The sequence below is a fragment of the Diaporthe amygdali genome (assembly GCF_026229845.1).
Source record: "Diaporthe amygdali strain CAA958 chromosome Unknown NODE_12_length_1037015_cov_66_201586, whole genome shotgun sequence".
NCBI classification, from domain to species: Eukaryota; Fungi; Ascomycota; class Sordariomycetes; order Diaporthales; family Diaporthaceae; genus Diaporthe; species Diaporthe amygdali.
Genome location: NW_026517032.1, coordinates 975,999 through 997,515, shown reverse-complemented (window position 1 = coordinate 997,515; position 21,517 = coordinate 975,999). Strand labels below are relative to the sequence as shown.

General features: G+C 57.7%; 5 protein-coding genes across 5 annotated transcripts; all 5 read left to right on the top strand.

Moving 5' to 3' along the window:
• Positions 1-7,084: 7,084 nt before the first annotated feature.
• On the top strand, positions 7,085-8,167 carry J7T55_002013 (uncharacterized protein; the record flags this gene model as incomplete). Its single annotated transcript, XM_053142936.1, has 1 exon — positions 7,085-8,167. The coding sequence occupies one exon, from the start codon at positions 7,085-7,087 to the stop codon at positions 8,165-8,167; it is 1,083 nt and encodes a 360-aa protein (XP_052994465.1).
• A 2,477-nt stretch (positions 8,168-10,644) lies between these two features.
• On the top strand, positions 10,645-12,573 carry J7T55_002012 (saccharopine dehydrogenase; the record flags this gene model as incomplete). The annotated part of the gene is made up of 5 exons (XM_053142935.1): positions 10,645-10,658; positions 10,840-10,922; positions 11,104-11,394; positions 11,476-11,532; positions 11,615-12,573. 5 exons carry the CDS (start codon positions 10,645-10,647, stop codon positions 12,571-12,573), a joined length of 1,404 nt encoding a protein of 467 aa, XP_052994464.1.
• Positions 12,574-13,122: 549 nt separating this feature from the next.
• J7T55_002011 (uncharacterized protein) lies at positions 13,123-14,283 on the top strand (the record flags this gene model as incomplete). Its single annotated transcript, XM_053142933.1, has 1 exon — positions 13,123-14,283. One exon carries the CDS (start codon positions 13,123-13,125, stop codon positions 14,281-14,283), a length of 1,161 nt encoding a protein of 386 aa, XP_052994463.1.
• A 554-nt stretch (positions 14,284-14,837) lies between these two features.
• J7T55_002010 (hydroxyacylglutathione hydrolase) lies at positions 14,838-16,212 on the top strand (the record flags this gene model as incomplete). Its single annotated transcript, XM_053142932.1, has 8 exons — positions 14,838-14,966; positions 15,044-15,086; positions 15,147-15,234; positions 15,290-15,361; positions 15,424-15,904; positions 15,966-15,992; positions 16,048-16,130; positions 16,188-16,212. 8 exons carry the CDS (start codon positions 14,838-14,840, stop codon positions 16,210-16,212), a joined length of 948 nt encoding a protein of 315 aa, XP_052994462.1.
• Positions 16,213-17,533: 1,321 nt separating this feature from the next.
• Positions 17,534-18,347, top strand: J7T55_002009 (Centrin-1; the record flags this gene model as incomplete). The annotated part of the gene is made up of 3 exons (XM_053142931.1): positions 17,534-17,536; positions 17,618-17,817; positions 17,942-18,347. The coding sequence occupies 3 exons, from the start codon at positions 17,534-17,536 to the stop codon at positions 18,345-18,347; spliced, it is 609 nt and encodes a 202-aa protein (XP_052994461.1).
• Positions 18,348-21,517: the final 3,170 nt, after the last annotated feature.

Genomic DNA, 21,517 nt, shown 5'->3' with positions numbered 1-21,517 from the left:
TGGGGAAATTTCCAGTGGGCCGCGAATCCATGAGTCCAAGACAGCACAACCACCGCACGCAAGGATCCTGGACGCATGAAGAATTCTAGCGCCGGCCGGCCCCGGTCTAACCGACCGAGAGCACGGTTTTGCCGGGGGCTGAGAGGTGTGCACATACTGTGGTAGACCACAACTTGGTACTCCGCAGACTAAAGCTTGGAATTGCAGAGCCGGGAATCGTCGAACAGCCAGACAGCTGTTGATTCATTAGTGTGACTTGGTGTTGAAGCCAAACAGCCCCGCTCGTCTCGCAGGCATGAGAGCCCTTTGTTGACGAGGACGAAGACTTGGTTTCTAGGCTGTGCCAGAGATCAACATGGGGGAGCCCCCCAATGATACGGCCTACAGCGCTTCACGACAGTCTGCCGAGCGCGCGGAGGGCTGAGAAGGTAAACCTTGCCATGCAATGGTCACCATGCCAGGTCAACAACGGTGATGGCCCCGCCCCTCGACTGCTCTTGACTAGTCTCGCAGAAGGCAGGTGGTTGCCAAGATGCAAATGGATCGGATCGATCTCCAGACGCCAGTGTGTTGCACCGGTCCAGCTTGGATTTCGAGGCGCAAGTGCATCTGTAACTAAAGTAGTCGCGTCGCCTTGGAGGGCCTGGGATGCAGGTCTGAGTCTGAAAGTAGACGGCGGTTGAGTTGAGACGGTTGCAAAAGCCCCGGTATTGTACCGACGCTGCGCATATTCTCGGAGACATGGCATGGCACCTGCAACAGCCTGGACAGGTGCAACCTGGGTGGGCTGGGTCGGAGGTTGGGAGCTTGGGCGGTTGGGCGGTAAGACGGCCAAAGCGGACGGGGTCGAGGGAAAAGACGAGGGCGAAGACTGAGGGCGATCCTGACGCGTCTGAGTAATCACGGAGCACGCCTCAAGCTCTATTCGAGACTTGACCCGTCAGCTTTGACTCGGACGACGCTGCACGCAGGTGCACGCAGGGCATTGTTGCATCTGGGGGAAGGGGGGATGGGGCGCCCAAATCGAAGGCTGTCATCCGCCGACCGGTTTCAGGCCGCCGGAAAGGCAAAAGCAAGATCGGGCCATCCAACTCGTGAGCCAGCCAACAGCTGCCCGTTTCAAGGACCAGAATCAGGGCACCGCTAGGTTGCTAGGAAGTGCTGGGGAGTACAGTACAGTACAAGATGGAGGCGCCAGGATTGCCGGCGCTCACTTTGGCAAACGGCCCCAGGACGGAGGGACCGGAAACAGGCTGTGGTGTTCCGAGCAGCACTATGTAGTAGCCTGGACTGCCGTTTGAGGTGTGTGACCAACCCAAGGCCAAGACCAAATCGTCGTCGGATGGAGGCGCGACAGCAAGGCGGGCGAGCTGCCCCTGTGGGCACTTCTAGGACGGGACAGGACAGGTTGGATGCGACAGTCAGTCTGGTCTCGTGTCCCTCGTGCTGTTGGATGGACGCACCAATCCAGACACGGGGAGCAGGCTGGCAGGGCCAATCCACAAGCAGGGAGCGAGCGTCCTGGTGGGCTTGTCATGCTTGGGAGGATGCTACTTTGTGTGCATGATGGAATGCTGCTGCTGATCGAAAAGGAAAAAGGAATGACCGCAGCTGGCTGCAACAGTAAACGCAACAGCACCATGACCACCACTATCAAACATCGACGTCGCCATCGCATCGACAATCAGGAGCAGGCTACAGCAGATGTGTGTGCATGGCGGGGGAGCGGGTGTGGTGGTCATCGTGGTGTCCCTGCACGCATCTTGGCGAGACCCCGTCCAATGGGCATGAACGTTGCGAGGTACGTACCGTCGATTGCTTGACTCTCCTTCCTTGGACTTGGTGGTGATCCAGGCGATTTCCAGGGTGGGCAGTCGCTATCCGGGGTGGGGTAAGCGGAATCATCATCCCTGGAAGGGCAGGGAGGCGTGGGAGGGCAGGAGGGCAGGAGGGCAGGAGGGAAGGGAGGGAGGAGCAGGAGGAGGAGGGTGGCGCCAGGGCCAATTTTACGTAGTTGGCTCGACGTTGCGTAGGATTGACAAAAGCTAGAACAGGTTGTGTACGTGTATGTGTAGGTTGTCTGAGACGGGGAGTGGAATGGCCGGGAGCAGGTCCAGGTCCAGGTCCAGGTCCAGAGCCAAGGTGCGGGTACGGGTGCAGGCGCGAATGCAAGTGCGACTGCAAGTGCAAAGTGCGAGTGCCAAGTACAAGTGCAAGTGCAAGTGCAACTGGGAAAAGGAAGGTGCAGCTCCAGCAACGGAAGGGGTCAGTGTGTCAGCCGCCAGGCGATCCATGGACAATCAACGAATGAGGAAGGGCCGTCGGACGTGGGAAAATACCATGGAACATTGGCCGTGCAGCACACCCGGCGTGGGCATATCCAATAATGCCAATGTCTCTCTGCGTCCTAGTGCGTGCCACCGCGGGTGAGCCGAGTTGAGAGCGAGAGTGTGTGCACGCAGTAGTAGTATACCATAGTACCCTATGTGTGTGCTGCGTAAGCGTGTGTGGCTTGGGAGCCGGACTTGGAAGGACTGGAACTCAAAAATTGGTGGCACACCGTCGGTAGCAGGCAAAATGTCAGTCATCTGCCCGCTACACACAGTAGCCCGTAGCGTCCATGGAGTGAGTACGGAGCACTCTGCCGTTACCTGCCTGCCCTGTCTTGCCTGCCCTGTCCTGCCTGCCTGGCCTGGCCTGGCAGACTTGGACTTGGTAGTGGTAGTCTAGTGGGTGGGTGGATGCACTCAGTACTGTATACGGACACGGCTTGCACGCCTCGTCCTCCTGCTCGCCTGGTCAACCCCCTTAGCAGGCTTCCTCCAATGTCACAATGTCACCAGGAGTTGGCAGGTTGGCAGGTTGGCAGGGGGAAGGCGGCCACGGTCAAGTCCTCCCCAAGCGCTAACGGGGGCCGCCAGTGTCGCCTGGAACTTCATTTTTAGGTGCAGGCCCATTCCATTTCCGCCTCGGGTAGCAACCAAGCCAGCGAAACGCGCGAGCCCCCTTCCAGCCGTGCCAGCTTCTCATACCTGCCCTGCCCTGCCCTGCCCTGCCCTGCCGCCCTGTCCTGCAACCAACCAGCCAGTCCGGCCAGTCCAGCAGCCCAGCCTGGCCTGCCCTAGGCGGAATTATTGCTCCCTGCTGCTTGCTGCTGTGCCCAGGGCGCGCGTGTGATGGAGCCTGACCAGCCTGACTTGTGCGCTTGACTCTGATGATTCTCACTCATCCTCACTTCAAGCCGGCCTGGCCTTGGTCTATGTTTCTCCCACCCTGGTCGACTCCTCTTCGGGCCTACTTGCCTTGGTTGGCATGCATCACGGACAGATCAGCGACGTACCCTGCCCGACCAAACCATACCAGACACACCCACAGCACGATCCTCTCTCACCACACTTGCGCCCAGTCAGTGCCAGTGAACCAGTTCGTACTACCGAGCACACTACCGTGACTACCTACGTCCACTGCCCCCCGTATAGCACACACTTGCCGGCACGTCCTCTGTTCCCCCGTCCACCGAGCACTATTCACGCCGACGATCACACTACGCAGTAATTGTGGGATCGCGAAACTCTATGAGAAACAGCTCACACCTGCCCTGAAATGAGACGGGTCTGTGAAGCCCTCTCAAGCGCCAAGCCGAGACCATCCAAAATGAGCAAAAGCACACCCAGCGTTGCACTTGAGCCGCCTCGTCCTGACCTGAGCCGCAGGTTGCGACCGGGCGGAGGGATGTGATGTGAGGCGAAAAGTATCACGAGCCCCTTCACCCTCGCATCAGCAGTAGTTCAATCTATTTACTGCCTACGCTGTGGTTTGTTACGCATCCAAGGACGATGCTGTCTCCCGACGCAAGCCTTTGGCGGTCATCGGCCTTCCGCGACTGGAAGGCGGCGCGTCTCTACCTGCGCAGTAGTCACCACTAGCCCAGAGATTGTACAATGTACTGTGCACCTCTCTCCGGTCTGGATGGGCGCAGGACGAAGATCTGACCTGTCAAGCTAGTACAATGGCATGAGACGGCCAGCTCATCATCACTTTGGAAGGCTCCTCTGATCATTCCATCATGCGGCCGCCGCACAACATTGGGGACTCGGCAAAGGCGGCCTGGCCTGCCCTGGCCTGCCCACGACGCGTAATAAATTGTGGCCAGGGACACGAGCGACAATCATGGACGCATGCAGGCGTGGGCGTGTGAGTCCAAACCAAGGTGCCGCCCCGCCACTGGGTGGCCCCCTACAGGCGAAGGAGATTCGTCTCTCGCTTAGTGGTGTGTCAGGCCTTGGGGCGTCAGGTGCTCCGATGGATGTGCGTCGTGCCAGCTCCTCCAGGACTGCAGGACCAAGGGACCAGCACTCAGAGCGAGCCCACACACTGCTGCTGCAGCACCGCGCCCGCAGCAGCACTATTTGACCCGGTCCCATTGATCCTACAGAGCCGGCTTTGCTGAGGTTGCCACCCAAGGATGGCTGAGGAGGGGCGTGCCCCGTAACTTACGACGTCGCAGGGCCCGTAAAGCTACTGCGTACGGAGTACGTACTTTTGTGCCCCAGTCCCGCGCGATGCATGCTGCGGGCGGACACAGGAGAATCTCGTTGCTTCTCTCACTGACCCTCGGCCCGTCATCATCCACCTAGCCATCGAGGGCGCCAGCCTGCAACCAGCACTTGCTTACCGCAGTAAGTGGCATATTCCAAGAATGGCCGCCATTGTGCACGCTCTCAGACATCGCCCAGACAACATTACTCCTTTGGCGATGTGTCGTTTTGTACTATGCAATTCCCGACTTCCGAGAAACACACACACCTCGCAGACGAAAGCGCGAGTAACGCTTTACGAGCAAAAATACGATTGTGGACAGAAGGCCTCCCTCCTCTCCTGGACCTTGTCTGGTTCAGTCACGACGCCAAGGGGCCTGCTTCATGGCTCAGCTCACCAGCGGAGGCTTGCTTGCGGCCTTGCAGTTTTGCGGCCTCGCGGTGCAGTGGCCCACAGTTCTGTTCCTGGAGAGTCTCATCATGGCGTTGTTGTCGTCGGTCTGGGTTTGGGTGTAGGGGTGCTAGGGTGTCAGGGCTATGGTTTGGCCCCGGTCCTGGGTCCCCCAGTCATCACGACCATTGACGTGGTAAAAACAGAAACCGATGATCTTTTTCCACGATCGAAGGGATCTTCCGTCCAACCTTGCAAAGTATCGAATTGGCCAGGAGCAAACCCATACTACGGTACCATGACTGCGCTGACCCCCTGCTCAATGACAAGTCTCACGCCGGGGCGGCCAGTTGGCACGGGTTTCATTTCCATGTCTTTGCCTGACGGTTCCCTGGCGCGCTGACTGCGTAGTGTCACGTCGGAAGCACACGCCCCCCCGCCTCTTCCTCATGCACGCCCCTTGATGCAACCCATCGTTTCCCATTCCCGAGGTCCCAGTCCCCACTGTCAAGTCCCCATCTGCATCTGCATCTCAACTCCATCCGACCCAGATGCAACCCCCCTGGGGCCTGGGCAAGGGCTTCTGGGTCTTCACCCCTTGTCCCCGCCATCCCACATGCCAATATCCTTGCATGCAGCCGTTTTTGGATGGATCACTGCACTGAAAGGTCTTGAAGTTCTGCAGCCTGGCGCACCTGTCCTTGCTCGCAAGGCGGTGTCACCATTGGGCAAAGGCTACCTTTCTCAGGGCCGGTCTCGAGTTCTGATACGTGGGGCCACCTCAGGACGGACTCCAAGCCGCGAGAAATGCTCTCAGGCCCAGCAACTTCATTCTTCGCCCTGATCCTTACCCACACACACACACACACACACTTCGGCACCAGTCTAGTACCGCCCTGACCATGTACCTCCGTACCCACAGCCTGCTTGACTGAGCCCCACAGACAGACACACCTCACACGGTCTCTGCCAAACTGATGGTGCCGAACGGACGGAGCGCCAGGCCTGGCCCCGGCAGCCCTTGCTCTAGCTAGTTTGTGGCCCATACCACGCTGCACGTACGTTTCCTCCATCCCCAGGGGCCGGTTCCAATCAAAACATTCCCAGATCCAACCGCTGACTGGGGCTGCTTCTCCAGCTACGAAATACCGGTACCGTGTACATCGTGAGCCTCAGGGATACGCCAAACCGCTCATGCGCCAAAGTACCCTACCGCCTTTTCGCTCAGGCAATCTCGCGTCGTGCTTGCCCCTTCGCGACCTGTCTTACACCGACCTGGAGTTGCTCTGTTTCGTACCGCCGCTGGTGGGCTACCATGTACGTTCGCTGCACAGACAGCCGGCTTTTTTGCAACCAGCACGGGCGGCTGAGATGCTTCACAGGTATCTCGGCGTACCTGTGTATGGTTCTGGCTCGCTTGCTGGTTGCGTACTCAAGTTTGGACCGCCAAACTCTCTTGGGGCAACACGCATGCTACGGTTCCGCAGCACACACAGGCCAAAACCTAATGGCTTTGTCCATGCTGAGGTACAACGGTACGGGGTGTGGTATGGTACATCGTTCACCTCAGCTTTGGCCCGCTTCACCTCACACCACGCTTGACAGGGGCTACTGCTTGTCCGCTTGTTCCCTCCTGCTTCCATCGGCCTTGTGCCGAATATGGCAGTCGCCCTACCGTCTCCAATGCTGGCTAGGACACAACCAGCATAAAACAATGATCCCTGCAAGTCGATATGACGCAGGCGGCCCAATCCTTCACAACATGCAAGCTCTCTTTGACCCGAACCGACGCATCCACCCTTGACCCCATGATACCTCTCACCTAGACATCCACATGCCAAATGGCCTTGTCCCCATCTCACTACTTTTGTTCTCCGTGCCAATACGGCAATGTCACTCCTGCTCGAACTAGCTTCGATGTATCCTTCGAACCATTCCACATGGCCCCTTTGCTTCCCTGTCCCTGTCTCAACGCTCGCCCTCTCCTTTATGACCGACCCATTCCATAATAAGCAGTCAGAGCTCGATCTGCCTTGACAGCCACCACGATGTCATATACTAATAGAGTACGGCGCTCCATGCCTCCCAACCTGTCCTTCTCGCCAACATAACACACAACGACCACAACTTCACCAACACACATACAGACATCAAGATGATGCACTCCTTCGTTGGAGCCAGCCTCCCTGGCGTGCCATCCTATCCCTCTCAGTACACCCACGATGCGTTCCTCGAAGACCTCTCCAGGCAGATGGCAGTATCAGCCAGCAGGAGATATTCGAGAGGATCGAACGGCGCCCACACTGGAAACGCCATGAGAGTGGCCAAACCCTCCAGTGCCAGCAACAGCCCCCGGAACTCGCTCATGCAGCAACGTCGACGGACATTGATGAACGACCCGGCTTTCATCCAACGGGCACAACAAGTTGTCGAGCAGCCATACCTCCCTACACCCGGCCCTGATACTTGCGGCAACAACTACTATGAACCCGTCAAGAAGGCTGCACGCCCAGTCAGTTGGCACCCATCAACCATGGCGCAGACGCAACAATATATGCCGCCAGTGTCAACACAACCGACCCAGTACCCCTTCCCATCTTACAACGAGATGGACTGCTTCGCTGCTGCACCGGCCCCCGCTCCCGTCCAGTTCCCGCCTACACCTGCTGCCTACTCGGCATACAGCTCACCGGCGTCGGCCTTCTCGCCCTTGAACCTCCCTTACTCAACCTATGAACTGCCCCAGACGTATTCCTCGCCTAGCTGGGACATCTCCGCAGATGCTGCTGCCACTATGCCGTCGTCTTCTTTAGGAGAGGCCCAGTACTCCTTCACCCCTGGACCTTCCTGTGCACCTTCTCTGCCTGGCTATGTTGCGACGTCGCACTCTCCAGCAAACTGGGCCAGTCTCGCACCGCAGGCACCTCCCACCCCCGAGGACCCGCCCAAGTCCCAGCAGCCAGAGCCAGTCCTCCAGAACGATGAGTCCGCCCCGTACCAATCGCTGGACGAGAACGACGAGGAAGAGGAAGGGGACATCCTCATCGGCCTAGGACTCTATGACCCACCCGAGAAGCTACCATTCCACAGCGAGGGCGGGCTGTTGGGTGCTTCCTTTGACTACCAACCAACCGGAAAGGGTCTCAAGCTGGAGGATGCTTGGGAGCCACCAGTCAGCGACGATGATGATGAGGAAGAGGACGGAGAGGGCGAGGCCGAATCCGCCGACGAGGAGTGAGCAATCCTCAAGCATCACGCATGACACGATTATGATCAGCATTTACTGGAGTTTTGATTTATGGGAAAGCCAACGGAGTTCACACTGGGGAAGCTTTTGTTTTGATCAACGGACGAATTGGGCTACAGGATTTACAAAGGAACGAATTCGATACCCCGGGTTTTTTGCTAGAGAGAGACCAAATCAGCAACACTGCTGTTTTTGTAAGATATACTACATTACCACTTGGATGGGAAAACCTGGTCGGGGGAAGGGGTTGAATTCATCATGTACGAGTCGAAGGAAGGCCCGCCTACATCTAGCCCGCTGCTACAAAAGGCACTCGAATGTAAAACCAAACTTCAAAATCATTACCAATATTGGCACTGCCACTGCACTAGTGTTGCTCCTAACTACCGCCCTACTCTTGAATCGTGACAGGCTTTTTTGGCATTGTGCAGAGCAACAAAGCAACGGTAATTAAAAGCCTACTAAGGGCACGTCTAGTCCAGGTCGAGTAGGCGGCAATAGAGTGCCGGTCCGGGTGGTGCAGTGTCCCGAGTCAAGCCCTCCGCGCGGATCGAAAAATCAAAACATTTCGGGGTTCGGGCGTTGAGGGGGGGTGGGCTGTAATCTTGATGTCACAGAGTCATCCACCAGAGAACCAAAAAAGATCGAACGAGCGATGGTGGGTGGTGGTGTTGTTGGTCGTGGAGGTGGTTGGTCTTGTCACTCCTCCGTGGCCCACGGCCAGGTAGAACCTAGAACCCGGTCGAAAGCTTCTCAGGTTCCTCAACATGGACCTAGCAGCCGACACCGACCGACCGACCGCCCGCCCGCTCTCGCATCACAAGAGGGAGAGTGGGAAAGAGGGCGATCTGTTCGATATAGGGGTGGAGTTAGGGTGAGGTGATTGGGCAGAAAAGTGTGGGTGGGGTTCTCTCGTTTTTGTTTTTTTGCCTTTTGGCTCCTCTCACTCACCCCTTCCCTTTGTTGATCAACGGACGGACCTCTCCTCCCATGCCCCATGCAATGCAAAGCAACGGAAGGGGGAGGGGTGGGGTGGGGTGGGACGGTGGTGTGCAGGGTGGGCAGGGTGGGGAGCGAGGGTAGGGGGAGGACAGATGAAAAAAAAACAAGTGAAGGGCAGGAAAAAAATAAAACCCAAAAAAGAGCCGCCCACAACCTTGCGTGGAGCCCAGGCGAGCCAGGCAAAGGAAAGTTGTCTGCCCGTTCCTCGTCGTGCTCGAGGACCCCTGTGCCCGGCCGGCGCTGCGTCAGGGATGCATGTAGTGATGTCTCCTTTACGCTGTTGCGTGCGTGCAGTGCGGTATCTGTGCGCCCCGGTTTTTCCATGTGTGTCGGGGTGGGTCCCCACCCAGGAGCTGTTCAGCTTGCTGCAGGACGCCGTTCTGCTGTGATGCGGTGCTGTGCTGTGCTGTGCTGTGCCGTGCTGCGCTGCCTCGAGGCCGGGACCCTGGGGCCACCACCAGGCCACTGACATGGCGTTGGGCGTGGCGTGGGCATGGGCATGAGCGTGGGGCATGGGCCTGGACATGGGGCATGGCCTCCTCTCTGGGCGGTTGATGGGAAGTGGAGGTGGGGATTTTAGTTGCATGGATGCGTATGGAGAGAGGAAGATACAAAGATACAAGAGGGGAACCGAGACAGAGGATGAAGGGCGAGCCCGCGCCAAGAAGGGGCAGCAGTAGTGCGGAAGTCTCCCGTCGGCTATAATTGCGTGCGGGTCTACCTGCGAGTGACTCGGTCGGCTCTTTTCCTAGCTGGCCTGCCTCGCCTCGCCCGCTCGCGACTCTGGCCCCAGGTCGAAAATTCTGTCTTGACGTCGCGCTGCCGCTAGTGGAGGGTTTGAGGTGGTTTCCAGTTCGCTGGCCAGGTGGCCCTTGCGTCTGTTTCGTACACAATCATACGTAGCTTTCCTCTCTGCCTCTCTGTGCCCAGTCGCAGTACCGTCCGTACCCACTGCCTGACCTGCCCTGCACCTCTGATGCAAGCAAGCATGAATGTGGACTGGGCTGGGCGAATGAGGCGATACCTGGGTACATCCGCCCGCGCACACCCACACGCCAGTGCCGGCAGTACCCAGACAGGCACACCGTCACGTCGAGCACAGTCGTGCCAGACTGCCAGGCTGCCAGGTGAGGGGTCGTCAATCGGTGATGCAAACTGAAGGCCAAACCCGCCGTTATCGGCATCGTGGGGTTGTCGTCACACGGCGAGAAGAGTCACCCAAAAAGTTTTCCCTCTCGATGGCGTACACTGTTGTATTGATACAGTAGCGGTCAGAGGTCTCTTGTTTAGACGTGGAAACCAATCTGCCGGTCACTCATTCCAGTCATTCAGTCAAGTCAAATCAAGTCGATCGAATAACCAATCTTCCTGGTGTGACGACAAACACGATCTCTTGTTGTCTGGAACCAGATCTCCCCCCGTAACCCGTTCCACCCCCCGCCCAGACGGATTCTACTCCAGCAAAGATGGCGTCCCAACAGTACGTGTGATCTCGTATCGCAGGGACGCGCAAGCAGTCAATTTCTCCTGCCTGTTTGCGCCCCTGCTTGCTCGTGCTCGTGCTCGTGATTGTGGTGGTCGTGTGGTGTTGTGTGCTGGTTTGGGCATGAGGATGAGCGTGAGGCGGGGCAGTCGGCTAACCTGTTGCCTACCTCTCACAGCAAGGTGCTTATGCTCGGCGCTGGCTTCGTCACAAAGCCGACTCTGGACATTCTGAGTGAATCCGGCGTTCAGGTCACCGTTGGTACGCAAAACCTCCTTCCCTCTATCGTCTGCCGTGCAGGCGCCCCATCTGATCACCAGGCCCATCCCACCCCCTCCCCCTGGTTTGACTGGCCCCTCCTCCCCCGTGCCAGCTCGCCTGCCTGCCTGCCTGCCTTGGGGCCCCCGGGCTAACCTTGACGGCATCGCCGTCTCTCAAACAGCCTGCAGGACTCTCGTGACCGCCCAGAACCTCTCCGTCGGCGTCAAGAACGCCCAGCCAACCGCCCTCGATGTCAACGACGCACAGGCCCTCGATGCCGCCGTCGCCCAGCACGACCTCGTCATCTCCCTGATCCCATACACCTTCCACGCCAAGGTCATCCAGTCCGCCATCCGCCAGAAGAAGCATGTCGTCACCACCAGCTACGTCAGCCCGGCCATGCTGGAGCTCGACGCCGCCGCCAAGGAGGCTGGCATCACCGTCATGAACGAGATCGGCCTCGACCCCGGTAGTAAGCAGCGCCCCCCCCCCCCTTCGGCGAGATCAGATGAAGCCCACTTGCGTGAGGATGGACACATATTGCGATCCACAGGCCATCTCGCTGGCTGTAATGAGGCTCTGTGCTGGGCTTCTGCTTGCGAGATGGCCTGTGGGTTGCTGAAGATATTCTGCTCCTACCTTTCATACACTGAGACCCGTTCCTGGTGCTCAGATAGCTGACCCCAGCGTAGTCGATCATCTGTGGGCCGTCAAGACCATCGAGGAGGTTCACCAGGCCGGAGGCAAGATCACTTCCTTCCTGTCATACTGCGGTGGTCTCCCCGCCCCTGAGGCATCCGACAACCCACTGGGATACAAGTTCAGCTGGTCGTCGCGTGGTGTGCTGCTCGCCCTGGGCAACACGGCCAAGTACTGGCAGGATGGCAAGCAGGTCGAGATCGCCGGCAAGGAGCTGATGGGCGCCGCGAAGCCCTACTACATCTACCCGGGCTACGCCTTTGTCGCCTACCCCAACCGTGACTCGACGCCCTACAGCGAGCGCTACAGCATCCCCGAGGCCAAGACCATCGTCCGCGGCACCCTGCGATACCAGGGCTTCCCCGAGTTCATCCGCACGCTGGTGCAGACCGGCTTCCTGACCGAGACGCCCGTGGACGTGCTGTCCAAGCCGACGAGCTGGAAGGAGGCCACCAAGGCCATCGTGGGCGCGGCGTCGTCGAGCGAGGAGGACCTCAAGGCGGCGATCCTGTCCAAGGCGAAGTTCGACTCGCCCGAGGAGCAGAGCCGCATCCTGTCCGGGCTGGCGTGGATCGGCATCTTCTCGGACGAGCAGATCACACCCCGCGGCAACCCGCTCGACACGCTCTGCGCGACGCTCGAGAAGAAGATGCAGTACGAGGGCGAGGAGCGCGACATGGTCATGCTGCAGCACAAGTTCGGCATCGAGCACGCCGACGGCCGCAAGGAGACGCGCACCTCGACCCTGGTCGAGTACGGCGACCCCAAGGGCTACTCGGCCATGGCGAAGCTGGTCGGCGTCCCCTGCGCTGTCGCCGTCAAGCAGGTCCTGGACGGCACCATCTCCGAGAAGGGTGTCCTGGCCCCCATGAAGTGGAGCCTCTGCGAGCCCATCCTGAACGAGCTTAAGACCAAGTACGGCATCAACATGGAGGAGAAGACCATCCAGTAAAGTTCTGGATCAACTCAAAGTGTTAGATTGACCGGAATGGCGCTCCTGGAGGTGGTGTAAAGGCCGCCCGTCTCAAAAATACCCCCCAAAATATGGTGCAGAACCAGGTAGAGAAAATTAAAATGAATAGACATTTCTCGAGGCTGAACAGGCCGGTGTCCAAGTGATGTGTGTGTTGTCTCTCATGCGGCCTTAGCAGTGCCCAAGTTCAAGGAGCAAGTGCGTATTTGAATGCGTGTGCTACAGTAAAATGAAACTGTCCCATCTTATTTGTGAACAATTGTGGTGAAAATGAATTCATGATGTGTCTTAATATGAGTGTAGGTGAATTGGCAGGTAGGTGGTGGTGGTGTAAAGCAGTTAACGGCCGCCGCGTTGAGAAATGAGAATTTCACTTGGACGCTCTTAATTCACACTGCCAGTATCACCAGCAAAAAGACAGACTTGATATATTTATCTACGTGCTCACCAACGACGACAAATCTTCAATATCCGCTGCACATGAGATTATAACACCTCGATCTACTGTTGTCTGCATTCTCGCCAGGGATGGTCCAATTCGTCTTCACGCCCTGGCGCAACCGCGCCGAGCTCCTCAAAGTCCGCAGCCAGTTCTACCCATCATCATCAGCCACAACACCACCGTCCCCACCAACGCCGCACCACAAATGGACCCCGGCCGAGCTGCAGGACATCCAACGGGCGATCGCGCGCGTGTTCATGTGGGTGCACCGCGGCAACTGCCCGCACGTGGTGGAGTCGACGGCGATGCTGATGTCGGCGGTGCTGCTGGACCGGCGGCACACGACGACGACCACCACCACCACCGCCACCAGCGCACAACACGGCAGCGACGCCACCGGCCCGGACGCGGCAAGCGAGTACGGCGTGCGCGCGGCGTACCTCACGGCGTTCACGCGATTCGTGACAGGCCTGCTGGACGGGCACCAGGACCGCGCGCGCAAGCTGAGCATGTACGGCGTGGCCAAGACGGTGGGGCTGCCCGCGGGCTTCGTCGAGCTGCGCCACCAGGGCACCCACGAGCCCATGCCCGGGCTGGCGCAGCTGCGGCCCGCCGCCGGCAGGGCGCTGGTCTGGATCTGGGAGTACTACTGGAGGAACCTGCCGGACGGGCAGGGAGGGGGTGAGGGCGGGGTCCGGGTGGCGGCGGGGACTCCACGAGCTGCTGCTGCTGCTGCTTCTGCCACTACTGCGTTGGACGGGCTGGCTGCTGGGAAACGGCAGCCTGTGGTGGTGGTTGCTGCTGCTACGTCTACGATCAAGGGGCGGATGTGCCGCGCTGCGCTGATGGGGTATCTGCAGAGGCAGGAAGGGGAGGTGGGCGGTGAGGCGGCGAAGCAGGCGTTGACGAGGCAGCTGGGGCAGTGGGATGATGCGCTCGTGTTGAGGACGCTGGAGGATATCGGACAGTCTGCGAGGGACGGAGGCATATTGTCACGGTCGGTGAAGCTTGCAAGGGAAATTCTCCTCCGGGCTACGGGAGACGAGTCACAGCAAGATGAGGAAAAGGAGATACCCGCAGATCATGAGCAGTTGAGGAAAGAGCTGCGTGAGGCTAGGGAGGAGGTCGAAGGCTTGGTGAGTGGGAGTGAGGGCGGCAAGAGGAAACGGGATGGTGCCGATGATGATAGCCCTGGCTGGAAGAGATGGAAAGGCCCGTGGGCGTCGCGACCCATAGGGATCCTGTAACTCGGCTGTGAAGAGCTTGATACTGGTCATTGGCCAACCTAAGATGTGCTTGTCCAGCAACATCCTGAGGTCTCTCTCCAGAGATATCCTCTTCATCGTCTTTGGTCTTAGTCTTCAACCGAGTCGTGTTGCATCACTAGAAATCCGACTTCGTTTAGACCGACTTGCCATCCTACACACCACTCGTCGAGTTGCCTTTCCACGAAAGCACCTCCTGCTTCTTCACCTGGTGGCATATAATATCTCCCGTCTTCACCTCGAACAGTCAGGCAAATTGGACGGCTCCAGCGTCTCGCGGTGTTTGCTATGGCACACGGGTGAGGTTGTCAGAACAGCCACGACTTCAGGTTTATAGTAGAGCAGATGATAGACCCCAAGACATTGCTGAGAACCGGTTTGCCAGGCCTCTTCCATGGAATATATCCAGCCGGACTTATCGTGTGAACACAGTGGGGTCACAAAACATAGGGCGGAGATAAACACCGGAGCCGCACTCGGCCGGGCTGGGATCCAATAACGTCATTCTGATTACGATTGGTCACCCAGCTGTACAGATGCATGCCGTCGCAGGTAAAGAGGAGAAACTTCACAAATTTGGAATCAGCAAAGCCGAGCAAGCGATGAATTCCGCGATCTTCCGCAGACCTGTTCTCACATCGAAAATCAGTCCTCTAGCAAGAGCTGTGAGTTGCGAGCCCGCCAGCTCTTCTGCACGACGTTTCCGAGACCGCGACCGACTAACAAGACACCGACGACTTAGTTTATACCGATCCGTAACATGCATATCCAGTCGATTCCCATGTGTGCGTTGATGCCCTCACAAGTTGATTCTGATTAGGCCCGCTGACGACAACTCTGAACAGGGGTGGGCAGTAGCAACAACTACGCCTACCTGGTCACCGATGACAAGAGCAAAGACGCTGTGATCATCGACCCTGCCAACCCCCCTGAGTGAGTGCCCCGGATGACCGCGGACTTGACGTCCCTACTTACACATGAGATGTAGAGTCACTCCCGTCCTGAAGAAGGCAATCGAGAGCGGCAAGATCAACCTCAAGGCCATAGTAAACACACACCAGTGAGCCCTCCCCCACCCAGTCTCGAGCACATTGGCCCGCTCGCTAATCACCTCCAACGCAGCCATTGGGACCATGCAGGCGGCAACAAGAAGCTCCGCGAGGAGCTGGGCGTGCCAGACCTGCCCATCATCGCCGGCAAGGGCGCAGAGGGCGTGACCAAGACGCCGGGCGACGGCGAGGGCTGGACGATCGGCAGCATCGCCGTCAAGGGCCTGTACACGCCGTGCCACACGCAGGACAGCATCTGCTGGTTCATGGAGGACGGCGCCAAGGGCGAGCGGGCCGTCTTCACGGGCGACACGCTGTTCCACGCGGGCTGCGGCAAGTTCTTCGAGGGCAGCGCCGAGGAGATGGACACGGCGCTCAACAAGACGCTGGCCGCGCTCCCGGACGACACGAAGGTCTTCCCCGGCCACGAGTACACCAAGAGCAACGTCAAGTTCGCCGTGTCGGTGCTGCAGAACGATGCGATCAAGAAGCTGCAGGCTTTTGCCGACGCGAACCAGGAGACGCAGGGCAAGTTCACGATTGGGGATGAGAAGGTAGGTGAAGCATATTCGGATGGGTCGGGTTTATGTACTGACGGCGGCTTTTGTTCTGCAGCAACACAACCCGTTCATGCGGACAAGTGTGAGTAGTGGCCCTTGCATTTTTGGAGGACAGACAGTCGCTAATTGAAGCATAGGATCCCGACATGCAGAAGGTCACCGGAAAGACAGATCCTGTCGAGGTGATGGCGGCGCTGCGTGAGGGCAAGAACAACTTCAAGTAAGTCTGAGCCGGGAACGCGTCGCCGCCAGAGGCCTGGCTAAGACGCCATGGCAGAGAGCCGAGCAACACAAGGCTCTAGTGAGCGAGCGCATATGCAACTCGTTTGGGGAAGACTTGAACGTCGGGCAGCGAAGACAAAAATATTGTTTCATAAATTATTTGCTACCAACATTCTATCTAGCGATGAGAGATGTTCCCATGTCAAAGCAGTCGCCAATCTCTGGGTTGAGAATGGGCAACATCGACCGAGTGATGGAAAGATTTGATCTTGCTTCAGTGTCCACACTTGGCCGCCCTGGAGTTATAATGATTGGAGACGGCAAGCTCTAGCTATTGAAGAAGCGATGTTTTAAGGGGTTTGACGAACTGATTCTGTTCGGAGATTGTTTGGTCGTGGCTGGCGTCACATGCTCTTACCTTGCTGTCTTGTGACGGCCAATGGGCATTTGATGAAGTATTGTGTCGATGTCGCTTGAGCATCGCGTACAACAGTCTCAAGGTGGCATGGCCCAAGGCGTCGGGACGACTTTGAGTGAGGCCACTCAACACCACCGTTGCCAACCTGGCACCACGCTCATTCCATTTCTACCCACCTTGCACTCAAGGTGACAGGCCCACCGAATTGTCCACGGACCAAGCATCGGCCGACATGCCCGCTTGAGACGGTTGTTTACCGCCATGACCAGCAAATGGCAGAAAGGACTCCTATCCAGGGGTCCTGCCATGCTCAATGAGCCGTCCTGGCAGTATGTGCGGTAGTCAATTCCGACGCTGTGAACGCCATCCGATCCGGTGTCATAGAGACGTAGGCGCTGGTCCCGCACACTTGTGCCATTTCTTGGTCGCCGTCGTCTCTTGATTTACTGTCACCGACGTATGTATGCATGAATGCACACGGTAGTCAGGCCTGGCCCCATGGAGATCCTCGTGTCCCCAGCGTAAAGTTGTTCGAGGACAGCAGGTGGCTGTCGTGTGTTGCGACTGGGAAGCAGCAAGTCTCAAGGCAGCGGTTGTCGCGGCGCATTCGATTGTGCGCGCATTGTTGCGCAGTCTCTGTGCGCTGGAGATGAAAAATTTCCTGGACAAAAGGGTCAAGATTGAAGTATTGGTGAATTGGGACAGAGGCTGGTTGAACTTTCGGGTGAAGGAGTCTCGTAAAGCTTTCGACGAAGAAATTTTAAGCGAGTACTAAGAGACTTTTCCAGCGGCCCGGCAGCGCCAACAGCAGCCGCACCCAGCTGGCAGGACGGCCTGCAGCCAGTGGACCAGCTTCGGGAATATCCACCCAGGGGTCCATCTCCAGAGTCCCCACCTTGACATCATCCAAGGGCATTCCAGTAAATCACATCTCGTAACCTTGCGACATTCGACACGCGCCCGACGCGCCTCGCGAGCCCATCATGGTAAGTACCCAGCATTCCGCCCAAAACAAGCCTCGCATGAGCTTCCGCCGTGGCCAGCCATCAATCTGACACTAGCGACAGCCTCCGAAGCGGAAATCCGGGGGAGCGGCCGAGTCAGGCGCATCAGGCAGGGCTGCGAGGCAGTCCAAGCTCGCCAAGGAGCACGACATCACCGCGCAGGAGGAGGCCGAGATCAAGGAGGCCTTCACGCTCTTCGCGGAGCCCATGGATGGCGAGAAGGAGGGCGTCATCCCCATCGATGACGTCCGCAGGGCCATGATGTATGTTCTTTGCTGTTGTTTTTCTTCTTGCACGAGTTCCCCTCACCCGTTCACATCCCCCTCACCATTCAACGCCCTGCGGGGGAAGAGCTGCTGACACGACCTGTTCCTGCCCTGCCAACAGAGCCCTCGACATCCCGCCCAAGGACAAGGACGAGCTAGCCGAGTTTATCGAGGTCCTCGACCCGGAGGACGAGGGCTTCGCCAACTACCCCGCCTTCGTCGCCATCTGCGCGCTCAAGCTCCACGCGCGGGACCAGACTTCCGACGCGCACATCCACGAAGTCGACGAGGCATTCTCGCTTTTCACGGGCGGCGGCACCACAACCGGTGAGGACGGTGGCGCGTCGCAGAGCAGCGTCATCACCGTCGCGCACCTGAAGAGGGTCGCCGCCGTGCTCAAGGAGGAGGTTGACGACGACCTGCTGCGGGATATGATCCTGGAGGCGAACGGTGGGGCGGGGGTGGGCAAAGGCGTTAAGAAGTCCGAGTTTGACAACGTGATGAGGAGGGCAGGTGTCTGGAGATGATGGTAAACGCCGACAAGTGGACCTAAACAAATGATGGGATTTGCATACACGGGCCGATTCGAGGTTGGACTACATGCGGAGCGGCCCTTTGGATGATTCACGACTCGGACCACCCCTCCGCGACCTCACGCATATGGACATTCAGGCGGTGGTGGCGCAGTAATTCTTGGATGAACGATACGAGGATGATGGCGATCTAGAGGTTCTGCGTTGTCCGCAAGCGACTGCTTCGATCGCAGCATAACGAGAATGACTGGACGACTGGGCGAGGGAAATGGCCTGCTTGCATCGAGCAGAATGGTAGACGGATGCCACACTTCGATCACACGAGCATAGCGGCGCACCCCTTCGTACTCACTGAGTTCATGTCTCTCTGGACGTGGGAGTGCTGTGCCGCGATTGCTGGCCAAGTTGTCCCAGTAATACCATGGAAGCACATCGTGGCTGTGGAACGTTTGTAAATGGGTAGGATCTTCTTACGATAGACCTATCTAGCTTCTTGAGCTGATGCATATAGCCTACGACAGTAAGTTTTGAAGCAATCGCCCGCCCGCTAAGGATGACGGATGCTCTATGGACGAGGGTACCAGGAGTGACAATAAACGGCTTCGAGGATAATTATACCAATGACATTGAATCAAGGGAGATATATCCCAATCGTGATAGCAACGTGTAGGACGCAAGCCACAAGCGATGCCGGGAGCATATGGAACCAGATATGACAGCTGAAGCACCCGAAGCCATTGAAAGAGTCTGGAAGCAGTCCTCATAACAAGCCGCCTGGTGATGTTCATATCGGTGGGCATGGTGAGGATGATGCCCATTGCGAAGTCCTCTCGCGGCAATCCTCACGGGCTGCAGTGGGACGAGACAGCCCCCATCCATCGCCACACGGCCGGTCCTCAACCATGTCTTCTCTGCGCCCGTAGGTCATCCCAAAGCTCTCCCTCCCGCAGACTCTGCCATTCACCACTCGCCTTCATCCCAAGTACCGTACCTGAGCTCGCTGCCCCCCAACCGAGTACTTCAATTGCCTGGTTGCCCTGATTCCCAGCGCTCCCTGGCACAACCGCCATAGCGTCTAACAACACAAACGAAATATTATTATCACAAAAAAAAAAAAACACAATTCGAGAACAGTCGTCCGTTCGACTCAGGTAGTATCCACGGAAAATAGAGGAGAGACAGTACGCTCAATGTGGCAGGAAATCTCACCCCGAGTACGTTGGCACTGGCCGAACGAAGAGAGATGTAGGGCACACGCGGGCCTGAACTCTTTTTTTACCTTCAGATCATTTTTTGGCCATTGAGGTACAGAACTGGCTGCTGTCCGCTCCGTGAGATGTCGCATAAAAGCATGCTGAGAACCCATTGACACGTTATCTCGCAGAACGAGACTTAAGCGCCGAACCTGGTGATTTCAGGATTGTTAATGAATTTGGCAGTGATTGAAGCCACGCATAATTATACCAGCACAGCACCACCACCACATGAAATACAACTGGTCTCTTACCTGTGCCAATGCATGCTCCCATCACTAGACGGTGGACTCTTCACCAATGACGTCGCCGTGATTGGCGGTCCCTGCAATCTTCGCATGAACCCCAGTTTGGGGCATTCAAGGCGCGAAACGATTATGCCGACCAGCAATGCCGACTGGCTGTGTGTGAGAAGAGCGGCTACTACTACCGCGCTGCATATCACTGGCGGAATCGAACCCTCTCCCGAGGTTATGCCCCCATGCTCATCACCGCGCTGTCACCTGCGACGCTTCCAGAAGACACAACCATAGGCTGCACCGTCTCCGATCCTGCCAGGGGTGGTCGCGTTTTCAGTATTGTCTTCCGTGGCATGCCCCTCAGATCTGCTGATCTCCGTCGCAGGGCAGGCTCTGCCTCCTGGTGATGACTTCATCAACCTTGCAGCACGACAAGAAACATGCTCCAGATCACCGCGATACACTGTGTAGAATGTCATGCTATGCCCGGGTACTCTCCAACAACTTCAGCAGTGCCAATCAGGCATCCTGAATCAAGCCCCTCCCGTCCTGCTCCCGGCTCGGCGCATTGAGTACCGGGAGGGAACCCTCAAGATGTCGAGAAGGGCTCCCTCCTGCGCGACACCACTCGGCTAAGCGTGTCCATGGAGAGCGAGGTGGATATACAATGCACAACACTGATTCGGGTGTCTCGAACCAGAAAAGGGTCTCACTTGACCGCCAATAGGACCAATTCAGGGTTTCTGGGAAAGGGGCACGTGAGGGGAGGAGAGTTGAGGGAACAGCTTCTCATCCTCGGCTAACGAGAAGGGAATCCTGGGCTTGCTGCTTGGCGACGCTTCTCTTCGCCGCCTCGAGCGAGGCCGCGTTAAAATGCCGCACTTGACAGCAAATACCCATCGCGCCGACTTGCACCTATAAGACGCCATCGCGAGCATTGCTATTGCTCCCGATGGTTCGAGGCAGTATCCTGCTGATACAGTGCCGCCGGACCAGGGGGTCACGAATTGATGCAATGACGTTCCCCAGCAAACGGCGGAAAATGTGCGCAACAGGCAAGACCCCCTCGAGTTCGACGTGGTTTCGATGATGCAGCCAGGGCCTAGCAGTACCCTAGTATGCTAGGGTCGACTGAATAGAACAAGTCCCCAGCTGCTGCAAGGTTATCTGCAGGAAGCAGCTTGAAGCTCTATTCGGATCGGTCGAGGCCAGGGACATGGACAAGGGCACCACTGTGGCAAGAATCAATGATTTAGCTTCCGGTCAGGTCTGAGGCCTGGCATCGGCCTGTACGTCTGTCTGTGTGCTTCCATCCGGCCGTTCGGCCACTCCATCTGCTTGCGGCGATGGGCACAGATGATAGACTAGATGGCCTCGAGTGGTCCTGACCGCGGGGTTGCACGCCCAGGCGCGCCCCCTAAGCTATCGGTCCTTCCCTGACCCACGTGGCTGCTGGAAGCTTGCATGTACAGTAGCTTATCCTTTTCGTATGGGGAGGTTGCATGCATCTGCGGCCGGGCGCCCTGTTCTCGTCTTCGCCACTAGGTTGAGAAAGCCAATGGTACGGAGCGCGATGCAACTGTGCGGCTAGGGGAGCAAAGAATTGGAAAAACCTTGGAAGTTGTTGGTTAGAAGGGAAAGGGTTCGACTGTTTTGGCGTCCGTGTCTGCGT